We start from the raw sequence: 27846 nt of genomic DNA, 5'->3' as shown, positions 1-27846 counted from the left end.
AAAACGCGCTGATGGGTATCTGTGTTCTCATGTGCAAGTTTTTTCTCTGGCACCCTAAAAGTGGGATTGCTGGGTCCTACAGGTTTGGGTATATTAGCTGCTGATAACTATTACGTACTACCCTTTAAATAGTTTGTTTCAATTATGCCTCCACATCAAAGTATGAATGTCTCTTTTGCTATACCCTTTCCTATAAAGTGTTATAAAATTTTATCCAATATGTGAAGCATGTCATCTCATTGTGGTTTTATTTTGCTTTTTTATTATGAGTAAGTTTTTCTTCATTGAAATTGTGTTTTGAAAACACCCTGTTTAATTATGCATTTATATGGAGGGACTAAAAACAAGATCATTGGCATAAATGTTAGATTAGAGATGCAACCACCTCCAAGTACACAGAGTTTGGTTTGACAGGTATGACTTCTAGAGTCTGACATCTAGGTTTCTGAAAAGAGCTGAAAAAAAGCTACTCTTAATCAAATGGAATTTGCTGAGATCTCCTCGTACATCTGGGGCACTTAGTCTTTCAATCTAAACTCTGACAGAGTCCACTGAGGTCACTCAGCACTGTCTGCAGGAGACATGAGTGAAGAAAAGTAATAAATTTCAGATTACTCAGAGATAAAATCCTCTACTGCTAGGAACTCACCAGTGATGGCTGCTCCTTGTTTCTGGAAGATTTCTCTATAAAATGGTGAGGAAATTAATTTTCTTTCTTTCATTTAATAAATATGTATTGAATATGTAGAGGGGCCGGACTCTAGGAATACAAAATCTAGGAAGAACTGCCTTCAAGGAGCAGTTTCGCTGAAGAGAGGTGGACGTAGAGCCCCATGGTAATGCAGAAACATTTTAGACTATCCACGGATGTGCAGCCGGCAGGTCAGACTGAAGGATTTCGCTTAGCTGGTGCTAAGAATTACTCACTCAGAGGTATACAGTGAGAATAACATTCTTTTCTCCTTTGTTATTTCTGCATTGGGTAGCAGCTTCCTTTGTTTACACAAACAGATCTTTCTGTTTGGCCAATATTAGGGAATCTCAGCTGACCAGCTGGTCCCTATTTGGTCCTCATGAGTTTCCCCTTCTGTCTGGTGTTCTCCTATTTAGCTGACTACTGCCAAAACAGTTGATTCTTAGGGAGGGACATAACTTCTATGAAATTCTCACCCAAGGAGGAACTTACCATTTCTTTGGTTTCACCGAGGGTAGCTGAGATGATTGAAATTATCAAAATCATTTGTACTAATTACTAAAGGAGAACATTATGAAACAGAGGTTTCATCCAACTTGTTTCCAAGGCTCATGGTCTTTGTCCCACTTCCCATCCAGTTGAAGAACCTCCCTTTTTCATTCTTAGGATTTCCCCCCTTCTATTTGATGAGTTCTAGCCACACAGACTTCAGGGAGAAAGAGCAGGTGGTAGGTAAGTGAGTTGACTGCCTCTCTCAAAACCACAATACAACTGTAACCCTTCTTCAGATGTCTCTGAAACTTGGACAGTAACCTTCAAATGCAGAATCCTCATTTCTCCCCTTGCTACAGGTGAAGCCAAAGTATTTCCTTACACTACTTCTCCTTTCTTCCCACATTTCAACTGTCACATTTCTGATTCAGGGTTATTCTTGATATTTGTTTCAAACCAAATTTACCTGGACATAGGACAGAGGGCCAGGTAATCATGAAGTTCAATTTACTCTGGTTCAGTACCTTTGTAAGCTCCACACACAAAACAGAGGGTAAGGTATTTTTTGATTAATAGCACTTTAAAGGTGTGCTTATAGAATTCCTAGAACAGTCTTCTTAATGGTTTGATTGATGCTTATCCCAATAAATGTGATCATAAGTGCTTAGTAAATGACAGTTATATGACAGCCTTTCTGGTTTCTCTGATGAAAGGCAGCAGTAACTAAAATCAGTGTCTACACATACAGAGGGAGAAATCATGTTCTTGATAAGGGTGGTAAGTGGTTCAGTTCAGGTTATTGCTTTGTGGCCCATTATCACCTGTGTTTATTGGGAGCCTGAGTACAGAAACCTGTATCAGCAACTGTGGGAACATTACACAAACAGCAATAACTATTTCATTGACTCAACAACTACTCATTGCATGCCTACTAGTCACATAGGGCAATCAATGCCAGATGCTGGCAGGGATAGGGAGAACATATAATCACTGCTCTCAAGTTGGGTGGGGTTGGGGTGGTAGTAATAGGATTATAAGTGAGGATACAGAACAATCACATAAGATTTCATAAAGAACTAATTGTCAAATATTTGGTACAAAAAGTCAGGGTTATAATGTAGTCTTTAATGTCTTCAATAAGACCACAAAAAGATAGCATTTCACCGCCCCCCCCAATCTTAATGCTATGGAGGGTTGGCATTATCTTATACAGCTAAATATTTGCATAATCTACCATTCAGCAATCCATGTATTGGCATATAACTAAGATACTATCATACAAGAGACATACACAAGAATGTTCATAGAGGCACACAGCAGAAACTTTTGGGAACAACCTAAATACACTTTGATAGGAGAATAGATAAAAATTTGTGGCATACTTCCTCAAAGGAACTATTCCTCCAAGAAAACAAATGAACTTTTAGTTTTATTTATTTTTTGAAGTATAGTCAGTTTACAATATGTCAATTTCTGGTGTACAGCATGTTTCAGTCAGTTTTCATTCTTTTTCACTATAGGCTACTACAAGATACTGAATACAGTTCCCTGTGCTATACAGTATAAACTTATTTTATATATAGTAGTTAGTATCTGCAAATCTCAAACTCCCAATTTATCCCTTCCTACTCCCTCTCCCCCTTGGTAACCATAAGTTTGTTCTCTATGTCTGTGTGTCTGTTTCTATTTTGTAAATAAGTCCATTTGTGTCTTTTTTTTTTAATTCCACATATGAGTGATACGGTATTTTCCTTTCTATTTCTGGCTTACTTCACTTAGAATGACAATCTCTGTGTCCATCCATGTTGCTGCAAATGGCATTATTTTATTTTTTATAGCTGAGTAGTAGTCCATTGTATAAATATACCACAATTTCTTTATCTAGTCATCTGTTGATGGACATTCAGGTTGTTCTCATGTCTTGGATATTGTATATAGTGCTACTATGAACATTGGGGTGCATGTATCTTTTTGAATTGAGAGTTCCCTCCGGATATATGCCTAGGAATGGGATTGCTGGATCATAGGGTAAGTCTATTTTTAGTTTTTAAAGGGATCTCCATCCTGTTTTCCATAATGGCTGCACCAAATTACATTCCCACCAGCAGTGTAGGAGGGTTCCCTTTTCTCCACATTCTCTCCAGCATTTATCATTTGTGGACATTTTAATGATGGCCATCCTGAATGGTGTGAGCTGATACCTCATTGTAGTTTTGATTTGCATTTCTCTGATAATTAATGATACTGAGCATTTTTTCATGTGCCTATTGGCCATTTGTATGTCTTCATTGGAGAATTGCTTGTTTAGGTCTTCTGCCCATTTTTGAATTGGGTTGTTTTTGTTGTTGTTGTTGTTGTTGTTGTTGTTGTTATGTTGTATGAGCTGTTTGTATATATGGGAGAGGAGCACATAGGGAATTATAGTTTATTGGTAATGTTCTAATCTTTGGGTTGGGTGTTGATTTCCGACTGTTCATTATGCTCTTAAATCAATTTTTAAAATGTAATCATTATATGTGATCAGGAACAGGAAAGGTCACTGAAGTTTTTGTGGATAATTTAGTATTAGACTGAAACAAGAAAATGGGCAGGATATGATTTGGTTATAAAGGTATTTATAACCTAAGGAGGCAGTTTGACAAACTGAGATGATAATTTCATGCTCTCATATGACATATAAATAAACTCAAATATCCTTGATTTCATGCCCAATCATGGTATTGTAAGCCTACATCCAGCTGGATAGCAAGAGGCAAAATCTTCTATAAAGTTTTTCATTGAAAATTTTAAAATGTATATTTCTGGAGAATCCTAGGGGAATATTTTAATTGTTGTAAAGATGTCCTTGTCCCATGTCACCTGAGCCTCTGATCTGGCTTCCAAATGATGTTCTACTCTCACTTCTTGCCTTAGGCAGCTCTTGCTTCTGCTCTGACCTGAGAAATAATCACTCCCCCATCTTTCAATTTCCCCAGTGGTAGGTGGGAACAGGTTTTAACATTAAACAAGATTTCACTGATTTTTGAGGATGAAGCATGAGGGAATTACAACATAAAGATCCCTAAGCTGCTTTCAGAGTCCACAGGCCCTAGCCCCTCTGGAAGACCATCCTATGAGTCCCTCTCTTCCCAGCTTCCAGCTGGCCCCAGTGTAACAGGGATCAGTTTATTTTTCCTTAATGGCAAGACTCCTGGGTGAGTGCCCCTTTCCTGGGAGCCTAGAGAGAGGAAATTCCCCCCTCCCCCATTCCACACTAAGCTTCTCCTTACTTCCTGCCCCAGGGTCTGACCTCCCTTTAGGAAGACTGGCAGTGGTATTAGTTACTTCTTTCAGGAATATTTTACCTGTGTCCGTATTTGTGTGGTTTTATTCAGTCTCAAACCTTTTCAAAGACATCAGAATATTATTATTGGACTGCAGTTCATTTCTCCAAATCTGGATGACTCAATTCTAAATAACAAGCAATGAAGAACAGTCTTTGGAGAAAATGTGGAACTTTTTTCATTCTTTCTGCAGTCTTCTGCTCCCCAATCCCTGCAAGCAACTGCTCAAAGAGCAATACATACATACAGCGTTGGAAAATACATTTCAGAGGCAAGAGCATTCTAAACTCACATATTTCACTCTCAATTTTTCAGACTTATAACTGCAAAAAGATCACACTCTTTACAGTACTAAAAGAACATACATTCTCATCTGAATTCACTTTACCTTTCTGGTGAACAATTGGGGACCAGGTAAGTTCAAATTGCTTTTTGCTTGGCCTCCGTTTTAGAAGGCAGAAGTTCCTTGCAGCTTTTAAAATAACACTACCCATCCCCCATCCCCCCCAATTTAGGCTTCAGTCTGAGCCAGGGAACTTCTTACATAAACACCTATATTCAAAAGAAATGTTTTCGGTGAGAGAAAGGAAGAGTGCGTAAGGTACGCTCCAAAGTCTCATTTCCAAAAAGGCTTGTGGAATCTTTAATCGGCATTAATTTCCCAGCCTTTACCCTTTACCCACATACATTTGTCCTGTCTCGGAAACGCAGTTGGGAACTCCCTGCTCACAAACTGATTCATTCCATTTCCCAGTACATAGCTTGGCAGAACGTAGGCGCCCAGTAATGAATGAGTTTGCATAAAGAAGGCGGGAAAAGGGTTAGTTTTTTTGAGAGATGACTAGGAGATCTACAGTGGCCACAAAGCAACAAAAAACACCCAAACTTGGACAAACGCCCACAATTAAGCGGCTCTCAGAGTCCAGAACAACAAATTACGCCCCGCCCACGGGGGACAGACGGGAAACGAGCGTTCGGGAAAACCGGAAGTGCCTGGTCACGCCCCGCGCATGCGTGCGTCCGTGGGGCTCGCACTTCCTACACTGTCATCCAGTGAGAAAGCAGGCATACAAGCCCCTGCAGGCCCTGGCGTCAGCCCTCCCTCTCTCCCCGCCGCTGCGCATGCGTTTTGGGTTGGCCTGCTTGCTGTGAGGCGGAGCGAAAGGACAGATTTTCTTCTTGTTCCCGCCCCTCTTCTTTCCCCACCTGCCACGTACTGGGCCCGAGCTCTCGCTAGGCTTGGTGGGTCCGTGCGATTGGCCGGGGCCCGCGCGAGCCTGCCAGCGAGGTGCGGCGGCCCCGGAGGGCAGTCGAGTGGGCCGGGACCGCAGCCTGCCCCCAACGCCCCAGAGCCCAGCGGCGGCGGCCTCGCGCAGGGGCGGCAGTGGCAGTCTCAGCAAACCGGTATGGCCGCTGGAGATGGGGGCGCGGCCGAACTCTCGGGCAAGGCGGGCCGGGAGACGTGGAAATGCTGGCAGGGCCTGGTTTCTAGCCGGCTCGCGCCGGGCGGGTGGGGGTCCCAGGGGCCGTGGGAAGGGGCTGGAGGCCGGGAGGAGGAAGGCCGGGCGGGGCCTCGCGTGGGGGAGGGGAGGCCAAGGATGGGGAGGGGAAGGAGTGGCCTGCTGGCCACCGTGGCAGCGTAGCTGGCCTGGGGGGGTGGGGGGTGCTCTAGGGGGTGTTTGGGCCAGCAGGTGCGCTTGCGCCGATTCGGCCTGTCTCCAAGGGGTCGGACTGCCCGAAGGAGGGGAGAGGGACTTTCAAAGGCCTGGGGTGGTGGAGCGCCTAACCCTCAGAGGGGCTTGGGAGGGTGAGAAGGGTGGAGAATGGCGCATATGGGAATAAGTCGTTTCGGGTCATTTAGGAGAAGCCTTGTTCCTTGGCTGTGTCAGTGCCTAACCAGACGTCGTCTGGAAGCCCAACCTGATTTGACAGTGGTGATGACAACTAACTTTTAAGAGTTTTCTTTGCCAGCCGTCTCAAATGAGATAAGTGGTCTCGTTTAATCATCACAAGGATCCTTCAAATTTAGATATTCCCATTTTGCATATAATGAAAGTGAAGCTTGGAGAAGTATTTGCCTAAGGTCACAGCTGGTGGTGAGAATGTTTACCATCTTGCTACACTGCCTCTGGTCAGACAGGATTTGAGGCTCCTTGCATTCTTTGAAATACTCAAGGGTTGATTTTGCTTAGGATTTCTTAAAGGAAATTCCTACTTCCTGGAGGTTCCTAAGCAGGCCTCTCTGAATTTGGGCAGGGCCCTAACCGCAGGGTTAGTGGGGCTGGAGGTTTGGCCACTGAACCTAGATCCTGGTCAAGAGGCAGGCTTTTTGTGGCCTTGTCATAAAACGAGGCCACGTGTTTTGTGGCCACGTCACTTTATTCTCTGATTCTGAGAACAGTGTTCCTGTTGGAAGGTTTCATAAGTTAGTGGCTGTGGCATTTCTGGACTTCAGAGGGCATGAGGCAAGGACAAGATGGAAGAAGAAAAAGAGTTCATGCCAGTTTCTGCCTTGTGACTGAAGTAGAGAAAAAGAGGACCTGGATTCTACTGTTACATAAAAAAATGTGGGGATGGGATATTCCCTGGAAGGGAAAATTTTGTGGTACCCTTATTTTTGTGAAACTTGTGTACGTGCCTTGCGGAGATGAGTGCACCAACTGGGGTCAACCTCAGGGAAGAAGCCCTGGTTCCTGGCTGCAGGGAGTTTACAGTCTATGGGAAACACCAACCAATACGTGAATTTGCAGGGAAACGTGACAGATACAAAGTAAAAGAGACTCGTGTTTCCAGATCTATTGGAACTAAGCGACAATCCCCTCACAATCAAAAAGATATACTATCAATTACATTCAGTGTTGGAAATTTGTCTTAATTAGGAGTATGTCGGTTGTAGGAGTCAACTTCTAGCCACGTAGAGAAGTTACAGTGTGAAGTTTTGACTGAGGAACTGACCTGATAGTTCAGCTTTCTTTTCTCAGCTTTCTTCTCTCAATCCCTTTATCAGAACTTTATTTGGCATTCATTTTTTGGTTAGGGAACAGAAACAAGCTTTTAAATACTTACTATATAGCCGGCACTATTAAATGCTTCTAAGAATAGGTAGCACTGTCCTGCTGAAGCTAATCCCCAGGCCTTAGCTATATTACTGCTGGTTTACACATCTGGTAGGTAAGAGAAGGTAACTTGATTTGTTGAAGTTCTTCATTCCTCTCAGGCTGCAAGGCAAGCAAGGTGGAATCTTTACCATCTTGCTGAATTATTATACTTCAGAGCTTGGCACATAGGTTTTCAGCAAGGGTTTCCCAAATGAAGAGGCACTGTTTAGCTGAAAGGTGAAGGAGTTGTATGGAGGTTTCAGTTAATCAGGGTCTTCTTGAGGAGTCCATTGTCAGGTAAAAAAAACTAAGTGTATTCTTATTTTATGTTGAGACCAGCTCAGCATCCAGATGGTGGAACACAATCCACTATTCTGAATTGACCTCAGAGTGTGAGATTCATTGTTTAGTGTCCCATTTTAAGATGGGGCATTAAAGATTCATTCATTAATTTGTTCAGAGGATGGCAGGGGGATCTAGAGACATTCACATAAGGAGGAGTAGTTAATTGGAAGGACATAGGGCACTTACATGAAGAATATTAGGGCATTTATGTGTAATATTCATGAAATGAATTAGGATTCATGAAAACTTCAAGTATTTAAAGCGTTGATGTGTTGGGGGCCAGGTAGGGTGCTTTCACACACACACATACTCACACACAAAATGTGAAGAGTTAATGAAAACTAAATACAATGTTAATGAAATAACAAATTTCAGAGGAGGAAACAGAAAGCCACCAGCAGAAAAGCCGGTGTTGAAACCAGACTGTGGCCAGTACGAGATTGTAGGGTGCTTTAAATAATCTGAGAGAGCATTTGCTTGGGGCAGGAGGAGGAAAGACTTGATGATAGGGACATGCGCGGTAGTTACAGATAATGTACTCAGGAACATCTTGGTCTTGGGAAGAAGAGATAGGCTTTGAGAAGAATAAATATTAACATTAATTAAGCATAAGTGTATGCTCTGTTGTTACACTGTAATAGTTAAATTGCTGGAGACCTCAGACATTATTTTGAATTTTAGGATTACAAAGTTATTACAGGAGAATCACACTAAATAACATGAAATAAGATTAAAGTAAAACCCAAGAAGGGAAAATTCTGTAGCAAGTTAGTATTTAGTTCTCTCACATTGTCTTTTTTTCATTTTTTCTTTTTTGTTTGTGATAATTTAGTAAATGATTCAAATCAATGGCAGCACGCTTCCAACTGTGTAACACAAGTGACGCTAATTGACAGTGTGGGGTGGATGGATTCCCAAACTGCAGTAAAAAGTTAATAAACACTTGACAACTCAGCTTTCATATGTTGTGTCTTATTCTTAAAGTGTGCAGTCTAATCACACACACTCAGGTCTGGGGAGGAGTGCCTTGTGGAAGATGCAGAAACAGTAGTGGACAGTTTTATTAGAAAGCTCAGGAGGGTATCACTCACTTGTTCTTTGTCCTCAAGTTCCCAAAATAGAAAAATTAGAGAAAATACTCATGAGGTCTTTCTTATTTTAGCAGGAAAAATTTGAGACTATTTTAGTGTTACACTTGTGCTTTTCTCTCAGGGTTAGCATTTAGTATATATAGGCTAATAGGGTTTGGAAGCCAGTATTTATTTCTCCCTTACATTTAACGATTATTGAATGATTAACTATGTGTTAGGCACTGTTCTAGGCTCTGAAAATACAGTGAATGAAACCATTTATTTCCCTACTTTCTAGTGGAAAAGACAATAAAAAATTAGTAGGTTTTTCATGTCTAGTAGTGATAAGTGCTTTGCAGAAAACTGAAGCAGGGTAAAAAAGTGACAGTGACACCATTTTAAGTTAGATGGTCAGGGAAAACCTCTGAGAAATAAACATTTGATCAGTGATCTGAATCATGTGAGTGGTGTGGAAAGGGCTTGAGATAAAGGGAGCATGAGTCCTGACAATGGACTCCTCAAGTGCAAAGCATTGAGTTGAGAAGGAGGATGTAAAGTTTGAGTGTAGCAGGGTAACCAAGGAGAGCAGTGGTAAATGAGGTTAAATACTTGGCCAGGGGCCAGAGGTCAGATCATGACCTTGTTCTAGCTTTTACCAAGAGTGAGATGGAACTCTATTGGAAGACTCTGAAGTAGTGATACTAGATTTTATTTAACGGGATGACTCTGATATATTAAGAACAGATTAATAGCAGACAAAGGTAAATAGCAGACAAAGGTAAAAAGCAGACAGACCTGTCAGGTGTCTTTTGCAGTAATCCACTAAAGGTGATGTGGCTTGGATTAAGTTGATAGAGGTGAAGGTACTAAAATAACTGGATTCTAGAGATACTTTAATGGTTGTGGCAACTAGATTTGTTGGTAATTTGATGGATTAAGGCCTCAGGAAAAGAGAGGAACTAAGTTTTTTTTAATCTTGAACAGCTTGGAAGGAACTGTCACTAACAGAGAAGACTACAGGAGACGCAGATTTTGAGGAGATGATCAGGAGTTTGTTCTAGACATGTGAAATTAGAAATGTAAATTAGATTAGCAGTTAAATGTGTAGGTAAAATAATAATATGCATAAAATAATGAAATTTACTTTCTTATGCACATAATAAAGTTACCTCCAGACCATTTTAACATGAATATGTTAACACTAGAAGAGTGGATCTCCTTTGAAGGCCAGAATTTCTTAGATTCTAACAGTACCTTTGCTTTACAACTTTTAAAATATGTTTTATGGCTATTTAATCATCAAAACCATTTTATCAGTCTTTCTGTAGAGTTATAATACATACAGAGCATCCTGGAGTCCACCATGAATGGACAATTGGATCTGAGTGGGAAGCTAATCATCAAAGCTCAGCTTGGAGAGGATATTCGACGAATTCCCATTCATAATGAAGATATTACTTATGATGAATTAGTGCTAATGATGCAGCGAGTCTTCAGAGGAAAACTGCTGAGTAATGATGAAGTTACAATAAAGTATAAAGATGAAGGTAAGAATGTAAAGTTAATTTTTAAAATCTAAGTATCATATGTGTTCTTTTGCCCATTTTTTATTGAACTCAGAATAAAAATTCTGGTAGTTGAATGCCACTTTCTTTTATTTAATGGATGTTCATGTAGTTAGTTACATCTTTAATACGTTAAAAATAGCTAAGTGATTTATTATTAGAAGGAGGTTTTAAATGATAGGACACTTTCTACATACTTTTAGAAGCCACTTTTTTTCTCTATGACTTGTGCAATTCTGGTTTCCTGTTTGCTTTGAAAACCAAACTTTCACTCATATTTCCCAAAGTGAAAGGGATATTAGTAGGTATTGAATGAGGAAGGATTTCACGGTCAGCTTAGTATGGGAAAGCTGGTTTACAAAAAGACAAGTGTATTTCTTTATTGCAGGAATTTTCAGAGCATGTATAGTATGCTGATGTACATTGTCAGTTTATGCAGTGTTCCCAGACACGTGTGACTACAAAACTATTTTTATGGAGGTGGATTCTACATGGCAAATGTTTCATCAGAGAGACAGTGAAATTATAGTAGTAGACTATCTTTATTTCTTTTTCTTTAAACCTGTCTTTGTTAATATCTCTCCTGAAATTATGCTTTGGGCAGTTACCAGTTTTTTTCTTACCACTGAATTTATTTCTAGTTTATTTCACCTTGATCTCAGTACTTAGCACTGCTACCCACACCATCCTTTTTAAAATACTCTTATCCCTTAATATCTCTGACACTGTGCTGTCTCAGTTTTCTTATCACTAATAGCTTCTTCTCTGTCTCTCTATGTGTATTGGCTTGAAGTAATGACAGCTGTTACAACAGAAATCTTAAAATCTCAGTGGTTTAACACTCAAGAGATTATTCAGGGACCTAGGTTGACAGAAGCTCTGATATCTTCAATGCATGGCTTACAAGCTCACCTTGAGCATTGACGTTCGGCAAGCAGATGGATGAAGACAGAGTGTAGAGGATCACATGGGAGATTGTACTCTCCGGGCCTTGAGATGGTGTCTGTCATTTCTGCTCATATCACATTGGCCAGACCCCAGTCACATAGCTGTGCTGAGGTGTCAGTGGGTTGGGAAATATCCCTGGTTGGACAGGCACTTTCCAACAACTTACACTGTGGAAGGGGAGTATAAATCATTGATAATCAGCTAAGCCAATCATTTAGCTACAAGTGTACTTTCTTTTTTGTAATGTATGATCTAATGTTACCCAAAACTAATTTTTGAGGGTCACCATGTTAAGGAACAAAAAAGGAGAGTGATTTTCTCCCTGTTTTCTTCCCTAGTAATCTTCATCTACTTACGAAACATTGACTTCAGTCTTTGACTTCCTGACGTGTGCCTTAATTTGATCGTTTTCTTCCTCCCTGACTTTACAACTCAAAATTTAACTGTTTCTGTTTTACCGAAGATTATTTGCTCTTAGCTAAAACTTGGCATATCTTAAACTGACCTCACTGTTTTACTGGCTTTCTCTTAACTCTCGTATTTGTGTTTAGGGCAAGGGTCAGCAAACTTGCTCTTTAAAAGATCAGAAAATAAATATTGTAGTATTGTGGGTCACATAAGGTTTCTGTCTCATCTTTTCTTTAGAACCTTTTAAAAATATAAAAACCATTCTTAGTTTGAAGTCCTATAAACAGGGATTTGTCCACTGCCGATTGGTTGCAGCTTGTGACCCCTAGCTTATGGTATCCTCATTGTTGAAACTTTGTCTTCCCACATCTAGTTCCTGTGCTGAATTTGTTTTTCATCATGTTTTTAAGAGTTTTGAATTGTACAGATTTGTGTTCCATAAACTGTTGGGCACTAGGGTAGAGGGCTGGCTTAGGTATAAGTTCTTGCCATCAGAGATAATCTATTTCTGTTGTGGAATTCAGAAAAGAAAAAGACAGTTACAAAAAATTTCCCTCTTTTGCATATTTACTTAATTTTCTTAAAAATATGCTTATGAGTAGAATCCCTGAAGTTGAAAATAAGTTTGTTACAAGAAATGGGTCTGGTTATAAAAAGCTAAAAACAATAATAAAATCCTCAGTTACGGCTTTCATTGCCATCTTTATCCAAAATCAGTCTGCTTAATCAGTGTTAAAATTGATGTAGCTGAGCATTTTCGGGGCATCCTCTCAGCCTCCCCAGGACCAAACTCCACCCTCCACCCTCAGCTGTGTCTGTGAAGGTACCTCGCAGAAGCCCCTGACCAGCTCTATGTTGTTGCTGTTTTTCTGTTCTTTCTCTCTCTAGCAGTTTTTTTTCCTAGCCCTTTGAAAGCTTTTGAACAGGCATTTGATATGCTAATTATAGTATTCTTTATCCTTGGGATCTAGGAGATTTCACAGTCTTGTGTAGATTAATGTTTTTTTCTGGGAGGAATTGGTAGTTTTCATTTTAGTATTAAAATGGTCAGGGACCTGAAAGAGTCTACCCACTTATTAGGGCAATTCTGCAAAAATTTGTTTTGCAACCTTTTTAGTCACTGCTTTATATGGTTTTCTTCCATTTGTGTCAGTGATGTTTTACTGTATTTAGAATTAAAATGTGAACCTTAAGAATCATTATTACTTTGCTTTCTGATAAATATATTTAAAATTTTCAGAATGGAAAATACTTCAGTCTAAACTGTAATCTCCTGGTGACTAGTAGATTTCTTAATTGCATAAATCTTAGCTATGTTTTGGTTCTTCTTATGAAGATATGATAAGTACTTTGCTGTAAAAGTAATAGGCAAAATTGATTTTAGTATCTTTTTAAGCAAATATGTCTTTCCTAGATCCTTTGATGTTTGTTTCAGGTATTTGTTATGCACTGTGATCTACGTTTTGTATTTTAATTGAACATATATCCTAGTTTACTACTGATGCAAGTCTGAAATTTTTTTTTTCAAATTTCAGATGGAGATCTTATAACAATTTTTGATAGTTCTGACCTTTCCTTTGCAATTCAGTGTAGTAGGATACTGAAACTGACATTATTTGGTAAGTGGGAAACTTCCTATCTAATAAATTTACTATTTTATTCATTGTATTTTTATTAAAAACTTTTCATCTTTTTTCTTTTAAAGCTTCAGAATTAAGTGATAACTTTTTCAGCTGTATCAGAACTGCAGGGTTAAAACTACCTTTATTAAGTTTAATTCTCTAAGACTATATAATTATCTTTTATGATGTAGTGTGCTTTTAGTTATTCTCATAGTTTCACATACAGGCCTGATGCATTTTACACATTATTTTTCAAGGAGCACTTAAAGATTATAGAGTTCTGATAAAAGAAATACACATATGACTCATTTTAATCTTTTAGATACTGTTTTGTTATAGATCTTGACAGATTTGCAAGGCAAACTCTTCTGTCTTAAGGGACAAGACAGAAATGATTGTAAAGTGGTAGCATGATTATGTGAAAAATAAAATATGGCCCCTTTTTGTGGTTATTTTGGCTAGCATTTGAAAAAAATTATGTGACACAGTTCCATGAAGTGTGATCATGGCCAATTGATTTAATTTGTATGTATTTCATCTCCATCTGGGAATGGTGAATATGAATCATTTTAAAATGCTAATTAAAAAAACTGGTAAATGTTTTTTAAAAATAAAAACTATCTTTTTACAATATTGAATCTAAAATAATTAACACCATTGGCCAGCTATCAGGTGGATTAGATAAACTGAAAACCTTCCTTCCAGAAACACTGAGGACATGCTAGATAAACTATTTCAAATATATTTTTTGAATTATGTACCTGAGCTTGCTCAGGAGAGTAAGGAAAACGTCAGGAACTAAAAAAAAGGTCATTAAAAACCAGGGCCTGAGAGTTGGGATGCTTTTGGTGGTGATGGTGAAGGTTTTGGTCTATATAATGTAAGGACTTGTCATTTATGACTATGTGGTGTAGGCCGTAAGTCCTAGACCCTCATTGGCTATGATCTCAAAAAAGAGTATCATGGAAGACAGATACCTCTGCATTGATACAGGAAGGTCAAGGAATTGACAAAGAAAACTCATATGCCCTAGGCTGTCAGGGGTTTACAAAGGCTCCCTTGAGGATTCATAACCATGGTCCTTAGGTGGGTTGGGTTTAAACTTAAACTATCTGCACAGTTTGGAAACTCCCAAGCCCAGATACTACCATAAAAAAATTAAAAGAAACAAAGGCAAAAAATCTCTGGGGTATATTTCTCAGTCCAGGTTGATAGGCTTCTCATAGATAAAATCCTATTGATGAATTTAGAGTTCAGAACTGGAAACAACTAAATAGTAGGATTAGATTTCTAAGAACTTCAGTCATTGAAAGTGATGATCTATAAAATGTGTTAAAAGTAATTAGACATAAAAGAAGAAATAAGAATATAAGAATAAGGCACTATGAAAAAATTAAACAGATTAAAAAGAACTTAAGGTAACTTTTGGCAATGAAAACTACAGTTATTGAAATTAAATACTAAGTGGAGAGGTAGAACAGCAGATGAGTCACAGCTGCAGAGGGCATTACTAAACTGGAAGGTAGTCTGAAGAAGTTACAGAAGAGAGCACAGAAATACAGAGAGAGAGAATTTGAGAATGAGAAAGCCCAGAATGTTTCCTTTAAGCCTTTAAAAAAAGAGAATAGGGTAAAGGAAATATTTGAGGAAGTAATGGCTAAAGAATTTTTTGGAATTATATAAAAGATGTAAACCATCAGTTTCAGGAGGCACAGTGAGTTCTGGTCAGGATAAGAAAAAATAAATCTCCACTGGATACATTGTCATGAAGCTGGAGAATATATAAGACAAAGAGATAATCTTAAAAGTAGCCTCAGCGAATAAGACTGATCACCTACAGAGCAATTAGACTGTCGTGTACTTCTTCGTAATAATTAGAAGCTAGAAGACAGTAGAAAAACATCTTCAACTGTTGAGAAAAGAAATAGGTAGAAAAGTAACATTCTGTAGTGTGTTAAACTTAAGGAAAAGGGGAACTAAAAACATTTTCAAACAGACTGAGAATTTACTACTCGTGGACCCTTGTTAAAAGAAGTTTTTAAAGTAGTTTATCAGCAAGAAGGAAATTAAGTCCAGAAGAATGTTGAAAGATGCAAGAAATTGAGCGAATAAACTGGTTAATGTGTGTAAATTTAAATAAACACTGATTTTTAAAAAATAATAGTTTTAGGAATATAAAAATAAGATGAGACAAAATTACTGAGCAATAATTACATGTAAGATAGGAGAGGATGGTAGGAATTAAAATCTTTTAAAGACTTGGATTGTTTGGAGGAGGATAGTAATTAACTGTAGATTTTTTAAATTGAAGTTTGTCTAAAATGTAAGAGTGATTATCAAAAGACTAGAAATAGCCCGTAAAGGGGAAAGAAGGAAACAGGGTACTGACATGGTTCACTAGGTGGTGAGGAGGGAGGAAAAGAAGCAGAGAGGAAGCTTGATAAATAGAAAGCACAAAATATTAACTGTAGTACATGTAAACAGACTAAATATACAAGTTAAAAGACAGGCTTTTATTGGAGGTAAACAGTCTTGTTACATACTGATTATGAGACATTCTAAAAGTTTATTATGCAAGGTTTCAAAGTAAAGCGCTAGAAAAGTTTGTATACTAGACAAACTCAAAGCTAGTCAGTAATACAGACTCTTAAGTGAAAGTTTTATTAGTAATAGTCACTTCATGATAAAAAATAATTTCCTGGGAAGATAAACATTTATGAGTACTTCTGCATCATAGCCTTAGATTTTTTCCTCAAGAAAAAATTGATAGAAAAAGGGAAAATTCATAATCATTGGAGAGCTTTTAATACTCTTCTTTCCGAAACTGATTGATAAGGCAGGCTCAAAATAAGTAAGGATAGAGAAAATTTGAACAAATCAGGTATAGGCTTGATCTTGTGCATCTAGCAATCAGGAAGGGATTCAGTTTTTCTTTAGTGCATATGGACATTTATAAATGTTGACCATGCACTAGGTTTTCCAATGAGTCTCAATAAATATCAGAGAAGGAATACCCTAGAGATCTTACACTCTGGTCTCATTAGAAACCATTGGACAAAAAAGATAACCCAAACTCCCGTGGTTTTGTAGATAAAAATGTGCTATTAGATAACAAATCAAAGAAGAAGTCATAATGAGAATTAGAAATAATGACTAGTTCACATGACAGAGTTTTTAGAGTATGCTAAAGCGAAATACAAAAGGAACAGAGTAAGTCCAGGTAACTTGGAAGAAAATAATAAAGAACAGAAATGAACCAGAAGTTGGGGCATTGATAGGATCAGCAATTTTGAAAAGATACAGCTACCAAACCTCTATTAAGATTACTTTAAAAAGAAGGCACAAGTAAGTGATATTAGGAATGAAAAGGGGCATAACTTTGATATATTGCAATGAGGGAGAATGAACACCATGGAGAACAGTGGGATATCTCAGTAAAAAAAAATGAGTTAAAAAGGAATTTTCTTAGGGCTTGGGCTTGTGTTAGGTAATTCTAGATAAGGTTCAAGGGAGTGGGGCTTTGCTCCAGATTGGATGCTGTCTGGAAGTGGAAGTGGTCTATGATTATCTGACTAAATCTTGTCCAGAAGGTGGGAGTGAATTGAAGTTAAAGCTGCAATTGGTAAAACAGCAGAAATCATTCATATTAGCCAGGGATGTTTGGTCATTTTTGTGGTTTGTTCAGTGTCCTTGGTTTTGTCTAAGTTCTCACATGGTTAAGGACTAGCTTTCTTTTTTTGTCTGGAGCTATCACAGTCCCAGAGTGATCTCTGATTGTTGGTGTTCTTTGTTTTTTATTTTTTTAAATTGACATATAGTTGATATACTGTTGGTGTTCTTTGAAATTGTTCATGTTCAGCAAGAGAACACCATAACCTACCTGTGAGTGCCAGCTTCTAGCAACACTGAAGCCCAGTCTTACAGTACTAGGCCAGTTCCTAGCTATCAGGAGCTGCCTTTCTCCTTCTCAGGTGTTAGATAAAAACAATAGTACCCAGTAAAAGCCAATAATTAATTGATACAGGTAGATTATATTGAACTTCCTCATAACTATATAGGGAGTATGAAAAATCCTGGTGGATTGTCTTCTAAAAGCTTATATTGGTTGTTTGATGTTTAAAACATCTTTTTACAGTATGGAATGGATAGACAAGTTTATACTGTATTGCACAGGGAAATATATTCAATATCTTGTAGCTTACAGTGAAAAAGAATATGAAAATGAATATATATGTATTCATGTATGACTGAAGCATTGTACTGTACACCAGAAATTGACACAACATTGTAAACTGATTATACCTCAATAAAAAACAAACAAAAAGCCAAAAACCAAAAAACCCATCTTTTACAAAGAATATTCCTGAATCTTTATTTTCAAATAGATTTCCTTTTCTAATTTGGAATCTTAGGAATTTGTATATAGCTGTACTGACAATTCATAAAACATTTTAGTTTAATTTAATTTTTGAACTCATATCTTGAAGTTTGCATTCAGAGCCTTGTGTCTTTTTTTTTTTTTGAATTAATCTCAATGGTGACAGTCTGTTGCTGGATGAAGGATTCTTTTTTAGTCAGCTAACAGTCATTTGGACAAAAAATATAATTAAATGAGGTAATACTGCCTTTGTTTGAAAAAAAACACCAGTGATTATTTAATAATCTCTGACCTTTTTAGCTTATGTCCTGCTTTTGAAGGACAGTGGTGATGTGGATTCGTGAATTCTGCATAATTTTTTTTAATAGGTTACTTTTTAGGTCAGTTATTTTAGGTAGCTAATTTTTCTTTTAGGTCAGAAGTAGGCAAAAAGGCTAACAGACTTAACAGTCATATTGTACCTTTAATGAGGTGTTTTTGTATTGTTTCAAGACTATAAAAGAATTATGTGAAATAAAATGAGCTTTTGAAGGTATATAATTTCTATTAAAAATATTTTAAAGCTTTCTGTAATTTTAATTTATTTCACTGTATTTGAATTCTTCCAATAATATACCTTTTTTCTACCATTATGGGTCATAATCTGGTGTCAATAAAGACTGATGAATATTTCTTTTTTCCAAAAAGCAAATAATTAGCAATGAAGACTCCTTCCCTTAAAAAGTTATTTGAATGAAATCAGTAGGTATCTTGTTTAAGTTTGTTAAACTTTTTAAAGAAGTTATTTTAATTTTTCTTTATTGTGTATTTTTTCCTTATTCAAGAACATTTTCTAATTTTAAGAAAATTCATGCTTTTATTCCAGTTAATGGCCAACCAAGACCCCTTGAATCAAGTCAGGTGAAATACCTCCGTCGAGAACTGATAGAACTTCGCAATAAAGTGAATCGCTTATTGGATAGCTTGGAACCGCCTGGAGAGCCAGGACCGTCCACCAACATTCCTGAAAATGGTAGAGTGTGAATCCGTTTATTCTGATTTATTCTTCTTAAATCTTTTTGCAGATTTTTTTTTTTTTTTAACTCTTCTTCAGCAGGAGTGGGATGGCACCTCCAGTGTCACCGTTTCTTACTTACTACTTATGCCTCTGTGGTAATATTCTTATCTGTGTTCCCAAACCTGGAAGTTCATCAGGATTACTGGGAGGTTTTATTATACCAGTTCCTGAATCTCATCAGAGACCTACTAGAGGGCAGGGCCCGTGGATCCCACTGGTAAAGTGCTCTCTGAGTAATTCTCTTACAACTGGTCTTAGACACCTGGGTTTACAACATAGGTCAGTTTTCAAACCCCTTTGACTTGTGAACCTTTTTCAGTGTAATAGTTAAGGAACCTTAGGAATGGAAATCATTTCATGAATTTTATGTGATATATAAAGTAGTTTCAAGTAAAAGTAATTTTAGATTGATACAATCACATGGTGTATTATAAAGTTTATCTTAAGCAGTGTTCATAATATACAAAGAAAGTATATTGTCTTCCATTTTATAGATGACATGAACTATTTATAATGAGATAAAGCAAGGTTTCTTGACAGATTTGGAACTGAAATTAGTTTTGTGACCAAATATATTATAAAATGTAGACTAAAATTTAAGAATGGCTTGAAAGTAGATTTTAAAAAACTTGGCTTTCTTCAACTTTTAATATTCTTAGATGTTGCACATTAAAAATAAACTTTTTTTCTTACAGTTTTTGTGTTTTTGTGCAAACATGCATAAATTTATATGCCTAAAACTGTCCATATTGTGAAATAGTAATATTTTATAGAATCTGGATGACTGGAAATAAGGGGCTTATATAAGAAGATGATTTTGTGAAAAGTAGCATTGTGTAATCCCTTGCAACCTTTAGATTATTTTATTTGTTGGCTCTGTTTAAATTTTGGAGTTTTGTTTAATTTAGTTATAAGTTAAATAAAGATACATTTTCCATAATTTCCCTCTCCCTCCAGCCATGTAGAATTTTGTTACGGGTAGATGCTTGATAAGTATTTATTGATGGATTAGTAATTTCTAGTTCCACCTCTTGATTTCAGAACATATTGGAAATTTGCTGAAATACTAAAATGAGATCTTCCTGTCTTCTTTATAGTGAAACCTTTTATATTTCAGGTCAAAGCAAATTGCCTTTTCTTTCCAATTTAAAGTCAAGGAATCTGAAAAAAAAACTTCAGACCATTTTTCTAGAAGAAATTATAGATGCTGATACAACAAATATATATATATATGCATGCATGTAATTTCATGGGGTTTAAGCATCTGTTTATAAAATCTAGATCAAAATTCAACAAGCAGTGCCAGTACTGTGCAGAAATGACTTACAATAACCTATGTCCTGCTCTAAGGAATAGATTTATAAGCTTTTTGGCTTTGGTGAAACCTTTTTGTTCACTTATTTCTTGCCACATACTGCTTTTATGAGTTTATTTCCATGTGTTCATATGTTTTATTTAGCCTCTCACCTATGTTAATATAAAGATGTTATAGTTGATTTCTTCTCTGCCTCTTGGAAATTATATCACATATTGTTTCTTTATGTGGCCATCCTTTTAGTCATTGTATGCTATCTGAATCATCTAATGAACTGAATAATACTGGATTTATTTTTATAGATGGTTGTAACTTGTTTTTTGTTTCCTCCCCTGTACTTAGTAAATCCCTTACCACTTGACCACCTACCTTTAATGAAACTTCCTAAGCTTCTAAGCTCTTAGAAGATACTCTAATTTAATACTCTTCTCAAGAAAAAAAAAGTATAAAATAAGCCCCCCAAAAGCTACATCAGAAACTGACAGTCTAGTTCACAAAACAAAACTACCAATCAGCTGTCAGTACTCTTTAGAACCATGTTGCTTGTCCTCATCCAGAAACATGTGGCTACCTGTGTTTTTCAGCGCTCTACCTCTGTAATGGTTCTTAGACAGTTGCTTTCTCTGTGAAGCAAATGATGTGTACACTACCCTAAATACCGAATTGACCTGTTACATTTGTTCTGCATTAGCTACAGGAGCAACCAGCGGGCTAGTGGACATGTATTTTGTTTCCTGATGGATTTATTTTGCAGTTAAGTGGAAGGATGCATAGGTAGTGGAAGGTAGCAGTGGGAGGGGAAATAATCGTGAGATTGGTGTGATATGCTCTTGGGATATAGCCTTCGAATTAAGTGGAAGGAAATTGGTGAGGAAGATGGATGACTGGCAGACTTATTTTAAAGGAGTACTCAGAGCAGTTTCCTTCCAGAAATTTTGGAAATATTAATGTAATTGAGGAATGATAGGAATAAATGAGGGCTGCAAGCCATTGTGTGCTTATATTCCACTTATTACTTAGACTTTTTCACAAGATAAATTTTGTCTTGGCCACAGAGTTAGTCTAATAACTGATGTTCGTTTACTCGGTTGGTAAAAGAGAAGAATTGATTAATTGTTATTTGAGTAAATGGTTAGCAGTATTCTTCTTGTTTACTTGTTTATTTTGTTTCATTTTTAATATCTTTTTTTGTATCCTAAGTTCTTAAGTTCTTATTTGTAAAATGTAGGTTATTCTTGAACCCCTTTTCTTTCACTAGGCAGTAGTATAAATGCCTGTTTAGTACCTTAGCATCCTTAGGAGGAAAGCATGGTTTTAAATTTTCCTTGCTCATATGCTTAAAATTCTGTTTTTCAAAATATTTTGTCATGGGAAAATTAAAAAATATACAGAAGTAGGCATAATACCAAAATGAATCCCATGAACCCACACCCAACTTCAGCAGTTAATCAACTCATGGTATCATGTCATCTATACTCCCATACATCTCCACCCTTATCGTATTATTTTCAGCAAATCCCAGACGCATATTTTTCATCTGTAAAGATTTTAAAAAGTAACTTAATAAGTATTTTAAAGGAAGACATAGCAAATTAGTGATGGCATTAGATTTCCATGTACTTTAATAATGAACCATAGGCAAGTAGAAATAAAACATAAAAATCAATATCATAACTTTAGTTAAGCTTATCATTTTACAAAATAAAGCTTTAGTGCATAGTATGTATCTGATACTAGGATATATAACATAGGACTCCCCAAAAAAGGGCAAAATGTTTCTTTCTGTTTGTTAAGGAGCTCTTATTTTTTTTTTCCTCATCTGATAATTCTTAGGGAAGGACATAAATAACAGCTTTTTCAAAAAATTTTATCTATCTTGCATTTTGTTTTGACCCTTTCTCCCCTGATTTAAAAAACAAAAATATAAAAATGTGTAAAGAGAAAGATAAAATTATCTATAATCCTCTATTTGGGGATACTGAACATTCCAGACTATTTGCACATACATATTTTCCTATCAGTATTTTTTTAGGCCTTACTCAGTATAGATAAAATGGAAACAAGTTTTTGCTTATTCCTTTTATAGATACTGTGGATGGTAGGGAAGAAAAGCCTGCTGCTTCTGACTCTTCTGGAAAACAGTCTACTCAGGTTATGGCAGCTTTTGATCCTTTAAAAAACCAAGATGAAATCAATAAAAATGTCATGTCAGCGTTTGGCTTAACAGATGATCAGGTTTCAGGTAAGTTAGTTCCTTCCTCCCATCCTTTATTCCCTCTCTCCTTCCTTCTCTCCCTTTCCTTTTTTTCTTCTTTCATAGAAGAAAACTTGGATATGGTGAAGTGCACAAATCTTAAGGGTTCAGCTCAGTAAGCGTTTACATGTGTAAAACACCAACTAGATCAAGATGTAGTTGATTCCTGGCACCCTGGATAGCCTTCTCATGCCCTCTCCCAATCAATAGAACTCTTTCCTTTAAAGAATAACTTCTGTTTGGTTCAGGTAAATTTTATTGAAAGTAAAATTCAGAGGGTTTATTATTTTTTAAATCTGAACCATTTTATAATCTTATTTCAGATTTGTTGCAGGATTTAAATTATATTTGATGTCTTTTTCTCTCTTCTGATCTTAAATTAGGGAAATTTAAATGTAGATTTCTGGTTAAATTGTTTGTGTAGAAAGTCCTTTTATATGAGTATTTTTAACCTTAAAATAGTATCTGTACTGTGCTGCTTTTTTATTTTTTGGCCATCATTTCTTCAGCATTTTTCCTGCTTTCTCTCTTTTGGGATTCCTATTACACATACATTGGACAGCTTAATATTGTCCCATAGGTCTCTGAGGTTCATTTTCTTCACTCATTTCTCTCTTTTTTAGACTGAATGATTTTTATTGAATTCACTTGAAGTTCACTGATTTTTTTCCTTCCATTTCCAGCCTGCTTTTGAACCTTCCTAGTGACTTCTTGACCTCAATTTTTGTGCTTCAGCTCAAGAATTTCCATTTGGTTCTTTTTGTAGTTAATTTTTTTTTTCTGTTGAGATTCCTTACCTTTTCATTTATTAAGATTGTATTTCCCTTTTACTTCACTTTAAGGTACTTTTGTTTAATTCTTTAAAGGTATTTATAAAGCTGCTTTGAAACGTTTGCTGCATCTGACATCTGGGCCTGTTTGATGCCTGTCTCCTTTGCCTGCCTTCTTCCCTTGAGTATGGATCACATTTTCTTCTTTCTTTGCTTATCTGATAGTGTTTGATTGAAAACTGTACTTTGTGGTTCAGATATTGTAGGAACTTGGGATTCTTCAGTCTAACAGTCTTCCAGCTGAGCTATTTCAGCAGTGATGACTTGGGATTCTTTTAGGTTCTTGTGAGGATTTTTTGTTATTGTTGCTCTAGCAGGGAGTTAACTTGTATTCACTCAGACTACCCCTTCTTTCTCCCCATGGGGTACAGCAGCTGATAGCAGCTGATATCTCTGCTCAGTCCCTTCAGCTCTAGGTGCTATTTTTATTTTGTTTTATTTTTTGTTCTCTTTTCTGTTGGAGGTTACTCTCCCCTTTCCTAACTCCATGGCCAGTTGGGGATTTTAGGCTGAGCATATATTCAGATTTCAGGTCTCATTCCTTCAAGTAGCTCTTTTACTCTTAAGAATTTTCACCTCAAATTTCTAGTTGGTTGGCCAGCTGTGAAGTTAACCCTGTGGCTCTCTGCTGTTGGAACTGCAGAGATCAGGGTTTGCAATTCTTACCGTTGTAATTCGATTGGGGTGAACTCTTGTCTGGTTTCTGCCAACACTGACTTCCAGTAATTTCAAATAACTGTTTTCTTCTATTTGGGAGTTAAACCCTTCCACAAGTAGTTTACTTTGCCATTATCAGTAACTGGAAAGATAGGGTTTTATCTGTTAATTTTCTTTTTCTTTGAGACTTTTATGGGGTTATTTATTAAGGAGAGTTATGTAAAATTCTGAAAAAGACAAATACTTGTATCTAATGTATGTTCTTGGCAAAAGAAGACATCAGGCAAGTGTTACATCTGAAAAACACATTTTTAGAGCAACTGAAATATGAGTTAATATTAAAGCTTCTTAATATTTAAGATGTCAAGATATGCCAGATGGAGGAGTGAAGAGTTATGTATGAGGTCAGGCTTAAAAATTTGGTTAGAATATAGTATAGACCAGACTAATATGAATAATATTGACGTTTTATTTGAAGGCCGTTTTTCTGGTAGCTTTGTATGTTGCATTGAAGTAAGAAAAGCTGTACACATAGAAAATTCCAGGATACTTTTTACTTATTCAGGTTGGATATGGTGGAAAAGCTTGGCTGCAAGAGTGATTGTGGACATGGAGTGGAGGGATGAAGTGTTAAAAACACAGGATGAGCAACATTAACTAATAACTTACATACAAGGAGAAAGGAGAAGTCAAATAATTCTTTTTAGGAAAATAACTTTGTCTTATATGTGTCATCCTTAAGAGGGATGTGTGTGTGTGTTTGTCTGCGTATTTATAAATATCAGTAAAGTAGTGGTACACAGGAGCAGCGTCCATTTTACTCTGGTAGTCATCAGTTTCTCTTGCATTACCACTGCTGTTATCCTAGTTTGGGTTCTCATCAGTATCTGGACTATCAGTTCCCAACTGTGCGCCTCCGGCAGTGCTAAATTCTGGGCTACACCAGCACAGAGGACAGAGATTTGCCCTCGGGGAAATTGGTCTGCTAGTAATTGAAAGTACTTCGGTGGAGCTTTCTAAGTGGTCATTACTTTCATAAGCTCTTGCTGTATTACCACTTTTTTTCATATTTTTTTAAAATTGAGGTATAGTTGATGTACAATATTATATGTTTCAGGTGTGTAACACAGAGATTGACAATTTTTCAAGGCTATAGTCCATTTATAGTTATAAACTAGGGCTCTATTCTCTGTGCTGTACAGTATATCCTTGTAGCTTATATATTTCATACATAGTTTGTACCCCTTAATCCCCTACCCCTTTCTTGCCGCTTTCCCTGTGTAGTCTCTTTTACAAGCGCTTGCTAAAAGTACTTGGTAACTCATCCTTACAGTAAGCATACGAAGTTGGAATTAGTATTTCTTTTGTACAGATGAGGAAACTGAGCCACAGAAAGAGATTAAGTAACATGCCCAGAGTTACACAGCTACTAAGTGGCAGCACTGGGATTCGAACCTAGGCAGAGTGTGGCTCTAAAACTTGTGTTTTTAACCACTCTTCTGTTATTGCCCAAATAAAAAGAACTTAAAGAAGCTGTCTGCAGAATATCTTTTTTAACTTCACTCCATTTACTTCTTTGTTCATTATTTTGGAAGAATTTTGAGTGTTCCATGTGTGAGAGAGCTAGGCCTTGTGTGGCAGATGGAAAGAACCAGAAAAGAGCCTGGCTAAAAGAGCTCCTGGCCTAAGAGGGAAGGTGGGACCTGATCAGAAAAGCAGAGTAGGAGTTGGTAAGGGTCATAATAGAAGTATACTCCATAGAAGCTCACGAGTGGAAAAAAGTATTTATGGGTGAAGAAGGCTTACCAGAAGTGGGAGTTTTAACTGGGTTTTAAGGAATGTTACATTTAGATATATGAAAGTGGGACAGTGGAGGGAACAGTGATAGATGAGATGGAGGCAGAAAGAATGTTAGATACATCATTGGAGGAATAGGGAATAGGTTAGTTTAGATGAAGGGGGCATATGAGAAGAGGAATTGTGAGGGCTTGGACCCTTAAATACCAAACTAGAGGGCTGAACTGAATTTCTGGGCAGTGGAGACCCACTGAAGAATGAAATGACAGTTTTGGTTGGTCTAAAAATTAGGTGGCATAAAGTAGAAGATACTGGTATGGCAGAGTTGAGTTTTGGTTTTTGCAGGAGTTTAGGACTCAGGAATGTAGCACCCCACACTGCAGGGAAGGGTTTCCAGTTGTATCTTTGGATTCTTAAGAGACTGGAGCAAAGGGAAAAAAAAAGTATATACACCAATATAAGAGGCTGTATTTGTGCTTATGCTTATTCTACAGTACTTTTATTTTTAGTGTCTTAACCAAATTTATTAATTGGGCTTGTTGGGGAAAGGTCTTGTATTAGAAACTGAACTGACTTTTCATGACCATCCAGGGCCACCCAGTGCTCCTGCAGAAGACCGTTCAGGAACTCCCGACAGCATTGCTTCCTCCTCTTCCGCAGCTCACCCGCCAGGAGTTCAGCCACAGCAGCCACCATATACAGGAGCTCAGACTCAAGCAGGTCAGAGTGAAGGTAAAATAGAACTTAGAGTTTGTGTGTGGTTGTTGCTAATGATGAAAAGCTTACACAGGCGTTCATGCCATGAGCCCGGTTGTGAAAAGTTTTGATTTACTGACATAGTTTGGGGTTAAAAAAACCAAATAGAACAATATGTCAGGTATGCTTCCAGTTATTAAGGAAAAAAAAAACTAACAAAGTGTTCATATGAATATTAATACAGGGTGAATGATCAGGAAGGATTCATACCAGTCACTAGTTAGTGGTGACCATGAGGGCAGAAGTGACCCATTGAGGTCACACTTTATTTTGTAATCTACTTAGGTGCAATTTTATTTCCTTCTCCCTTCCTCTCTTGCAACTGCGTATCATTTTTGTGATTTAAAATGACTTGAAGAATAGAGGTAAAGCATAACTTTAGTTAAGTAGTGTTTTGAAAAGATAAATAGCCCTTTATATTTTTGTGCAGTTAGCAATATATCTTTTGGGGAAAAAGCAATGTATTTTAAATCAAAGTTTTCCTCTCTAAATGGTACATCCTTGGATGAGCAGTTCAGTCTCTGGGTTTTGATACCCTCCCACTGTAAATTTTAAATTGGACTAAACCCGTGGTTTTAAAAGAATGTCTTTAGTCCTGAATGACATAGAACTTGAAAGCTCAGTATTTAACAGGTAAAGGGGTCATTGCCAGGGTTGAAGGGGATTGAGGGGCCACATAGCTCAGGACAGCAAGCATGAGGTGCCTCACTGAAACCCTTGGAAGCTTTGTAGAATGTGGCTGCATGGTTACTGATCTAGGGTTCCTTCCAGATGTTGAAGAGTTATTTCTTTGAATTGCCCATGCATGGTAGGACTTTTAAAAACACACATTCTACTTTAAAACAAACACCAGATGGTGCTCTATTTGTATAAAGGGGCCAGGTGGTGGTATGATGTATTTTCAGCACCAAAAGCAAGTTTTTCAACACCGTAAGTGACTGAGTTTATCAATCACATTAAAACAAACAAACAATCTGTAGCCTAAAATGCACCAAGCACTTTTTTTTAATTGAAGTATAGTCAGCTTACAATGTTGTGTTAATTTCTGGTGTACAGCACAATACTTCAGTCATACAGGAACCTACCTATATTTGTTTTCATAGTCTTTTTAACCATAAATTACCACAAGATATTGAATATAGTTCCCTGTGCTATACAGTATGAACTTGTTTTGTTTTTTTAACCAAGCACTTTTGTAGTAGAGTCCCAATTATCCTGTGGCCTTACTTTTAGAGTT

At 37.1% G+C, this 27846-nt stretch overlaps 1 protein-coding gene across 6 annotated transcripts in view; it reads left to right on the top strand.

Annotated features, from left to right (window-relative positions):
• The first annotated feature begins 5644 nt into the window (after positions 1–5644).
• Positions 5645–27846, top strand: part of TFG (trafficking from ER to golgi regulator) — a 31346-nt gene continuing 9144 nt past the window's right edge. Inside the window, exons 1-6 of one of the 6 annotated variants that reach the window (XM_031456846.2) lie at positions 5647–5913; positions 10340–10569; positions 13479–13562; positions 18809–18955; positions 22402–22557; positions 26445–26573. In XM_031456846.2, coding sequence (XP_031312706.1) covers positions 10386–10569; positions 13479–13562; positions 18809–18955; positions 22402–22557; positions 26445–26573 — 700 coding nt within the window. In that variant the 5' untranslated portion in view covers positions 5647–5913; positions 10340–10385. Of the gene's footprint in view, positions 5914–10339; positions 10570–13478; positions 13563–18808; positions 18956–22401; positions 22558–26444; positions 26586–27846 lie in introns of all 6 variants that reach the window. The other 5 variants (XM_064495991.1, XM_031456831.2, XM_031456838.2 and 2 more) reach the window with 5 other exon arrangements.

The sequence above is a fragment of the Camelus dromedarius genome, chromosome 2 (genome assembly GCF_036321535.1).
Source record: "Camelus dromedarius isolate mCamDro1 chromosome 2, mCamDro1.pat, whole genome shotgun sequence".
NCBI classification, from domain to species: domain Eukaryota; kingdom Metazoa; phylum Chordata; class Mammalia; order Artiodactyla; family Camelidae; genus Camelus; species Camelus dromedarius.
Note: the sequence above shows the minus strand (reverse complement) of the source record. Positions and strands in the feature narration are given on the sequence as shown.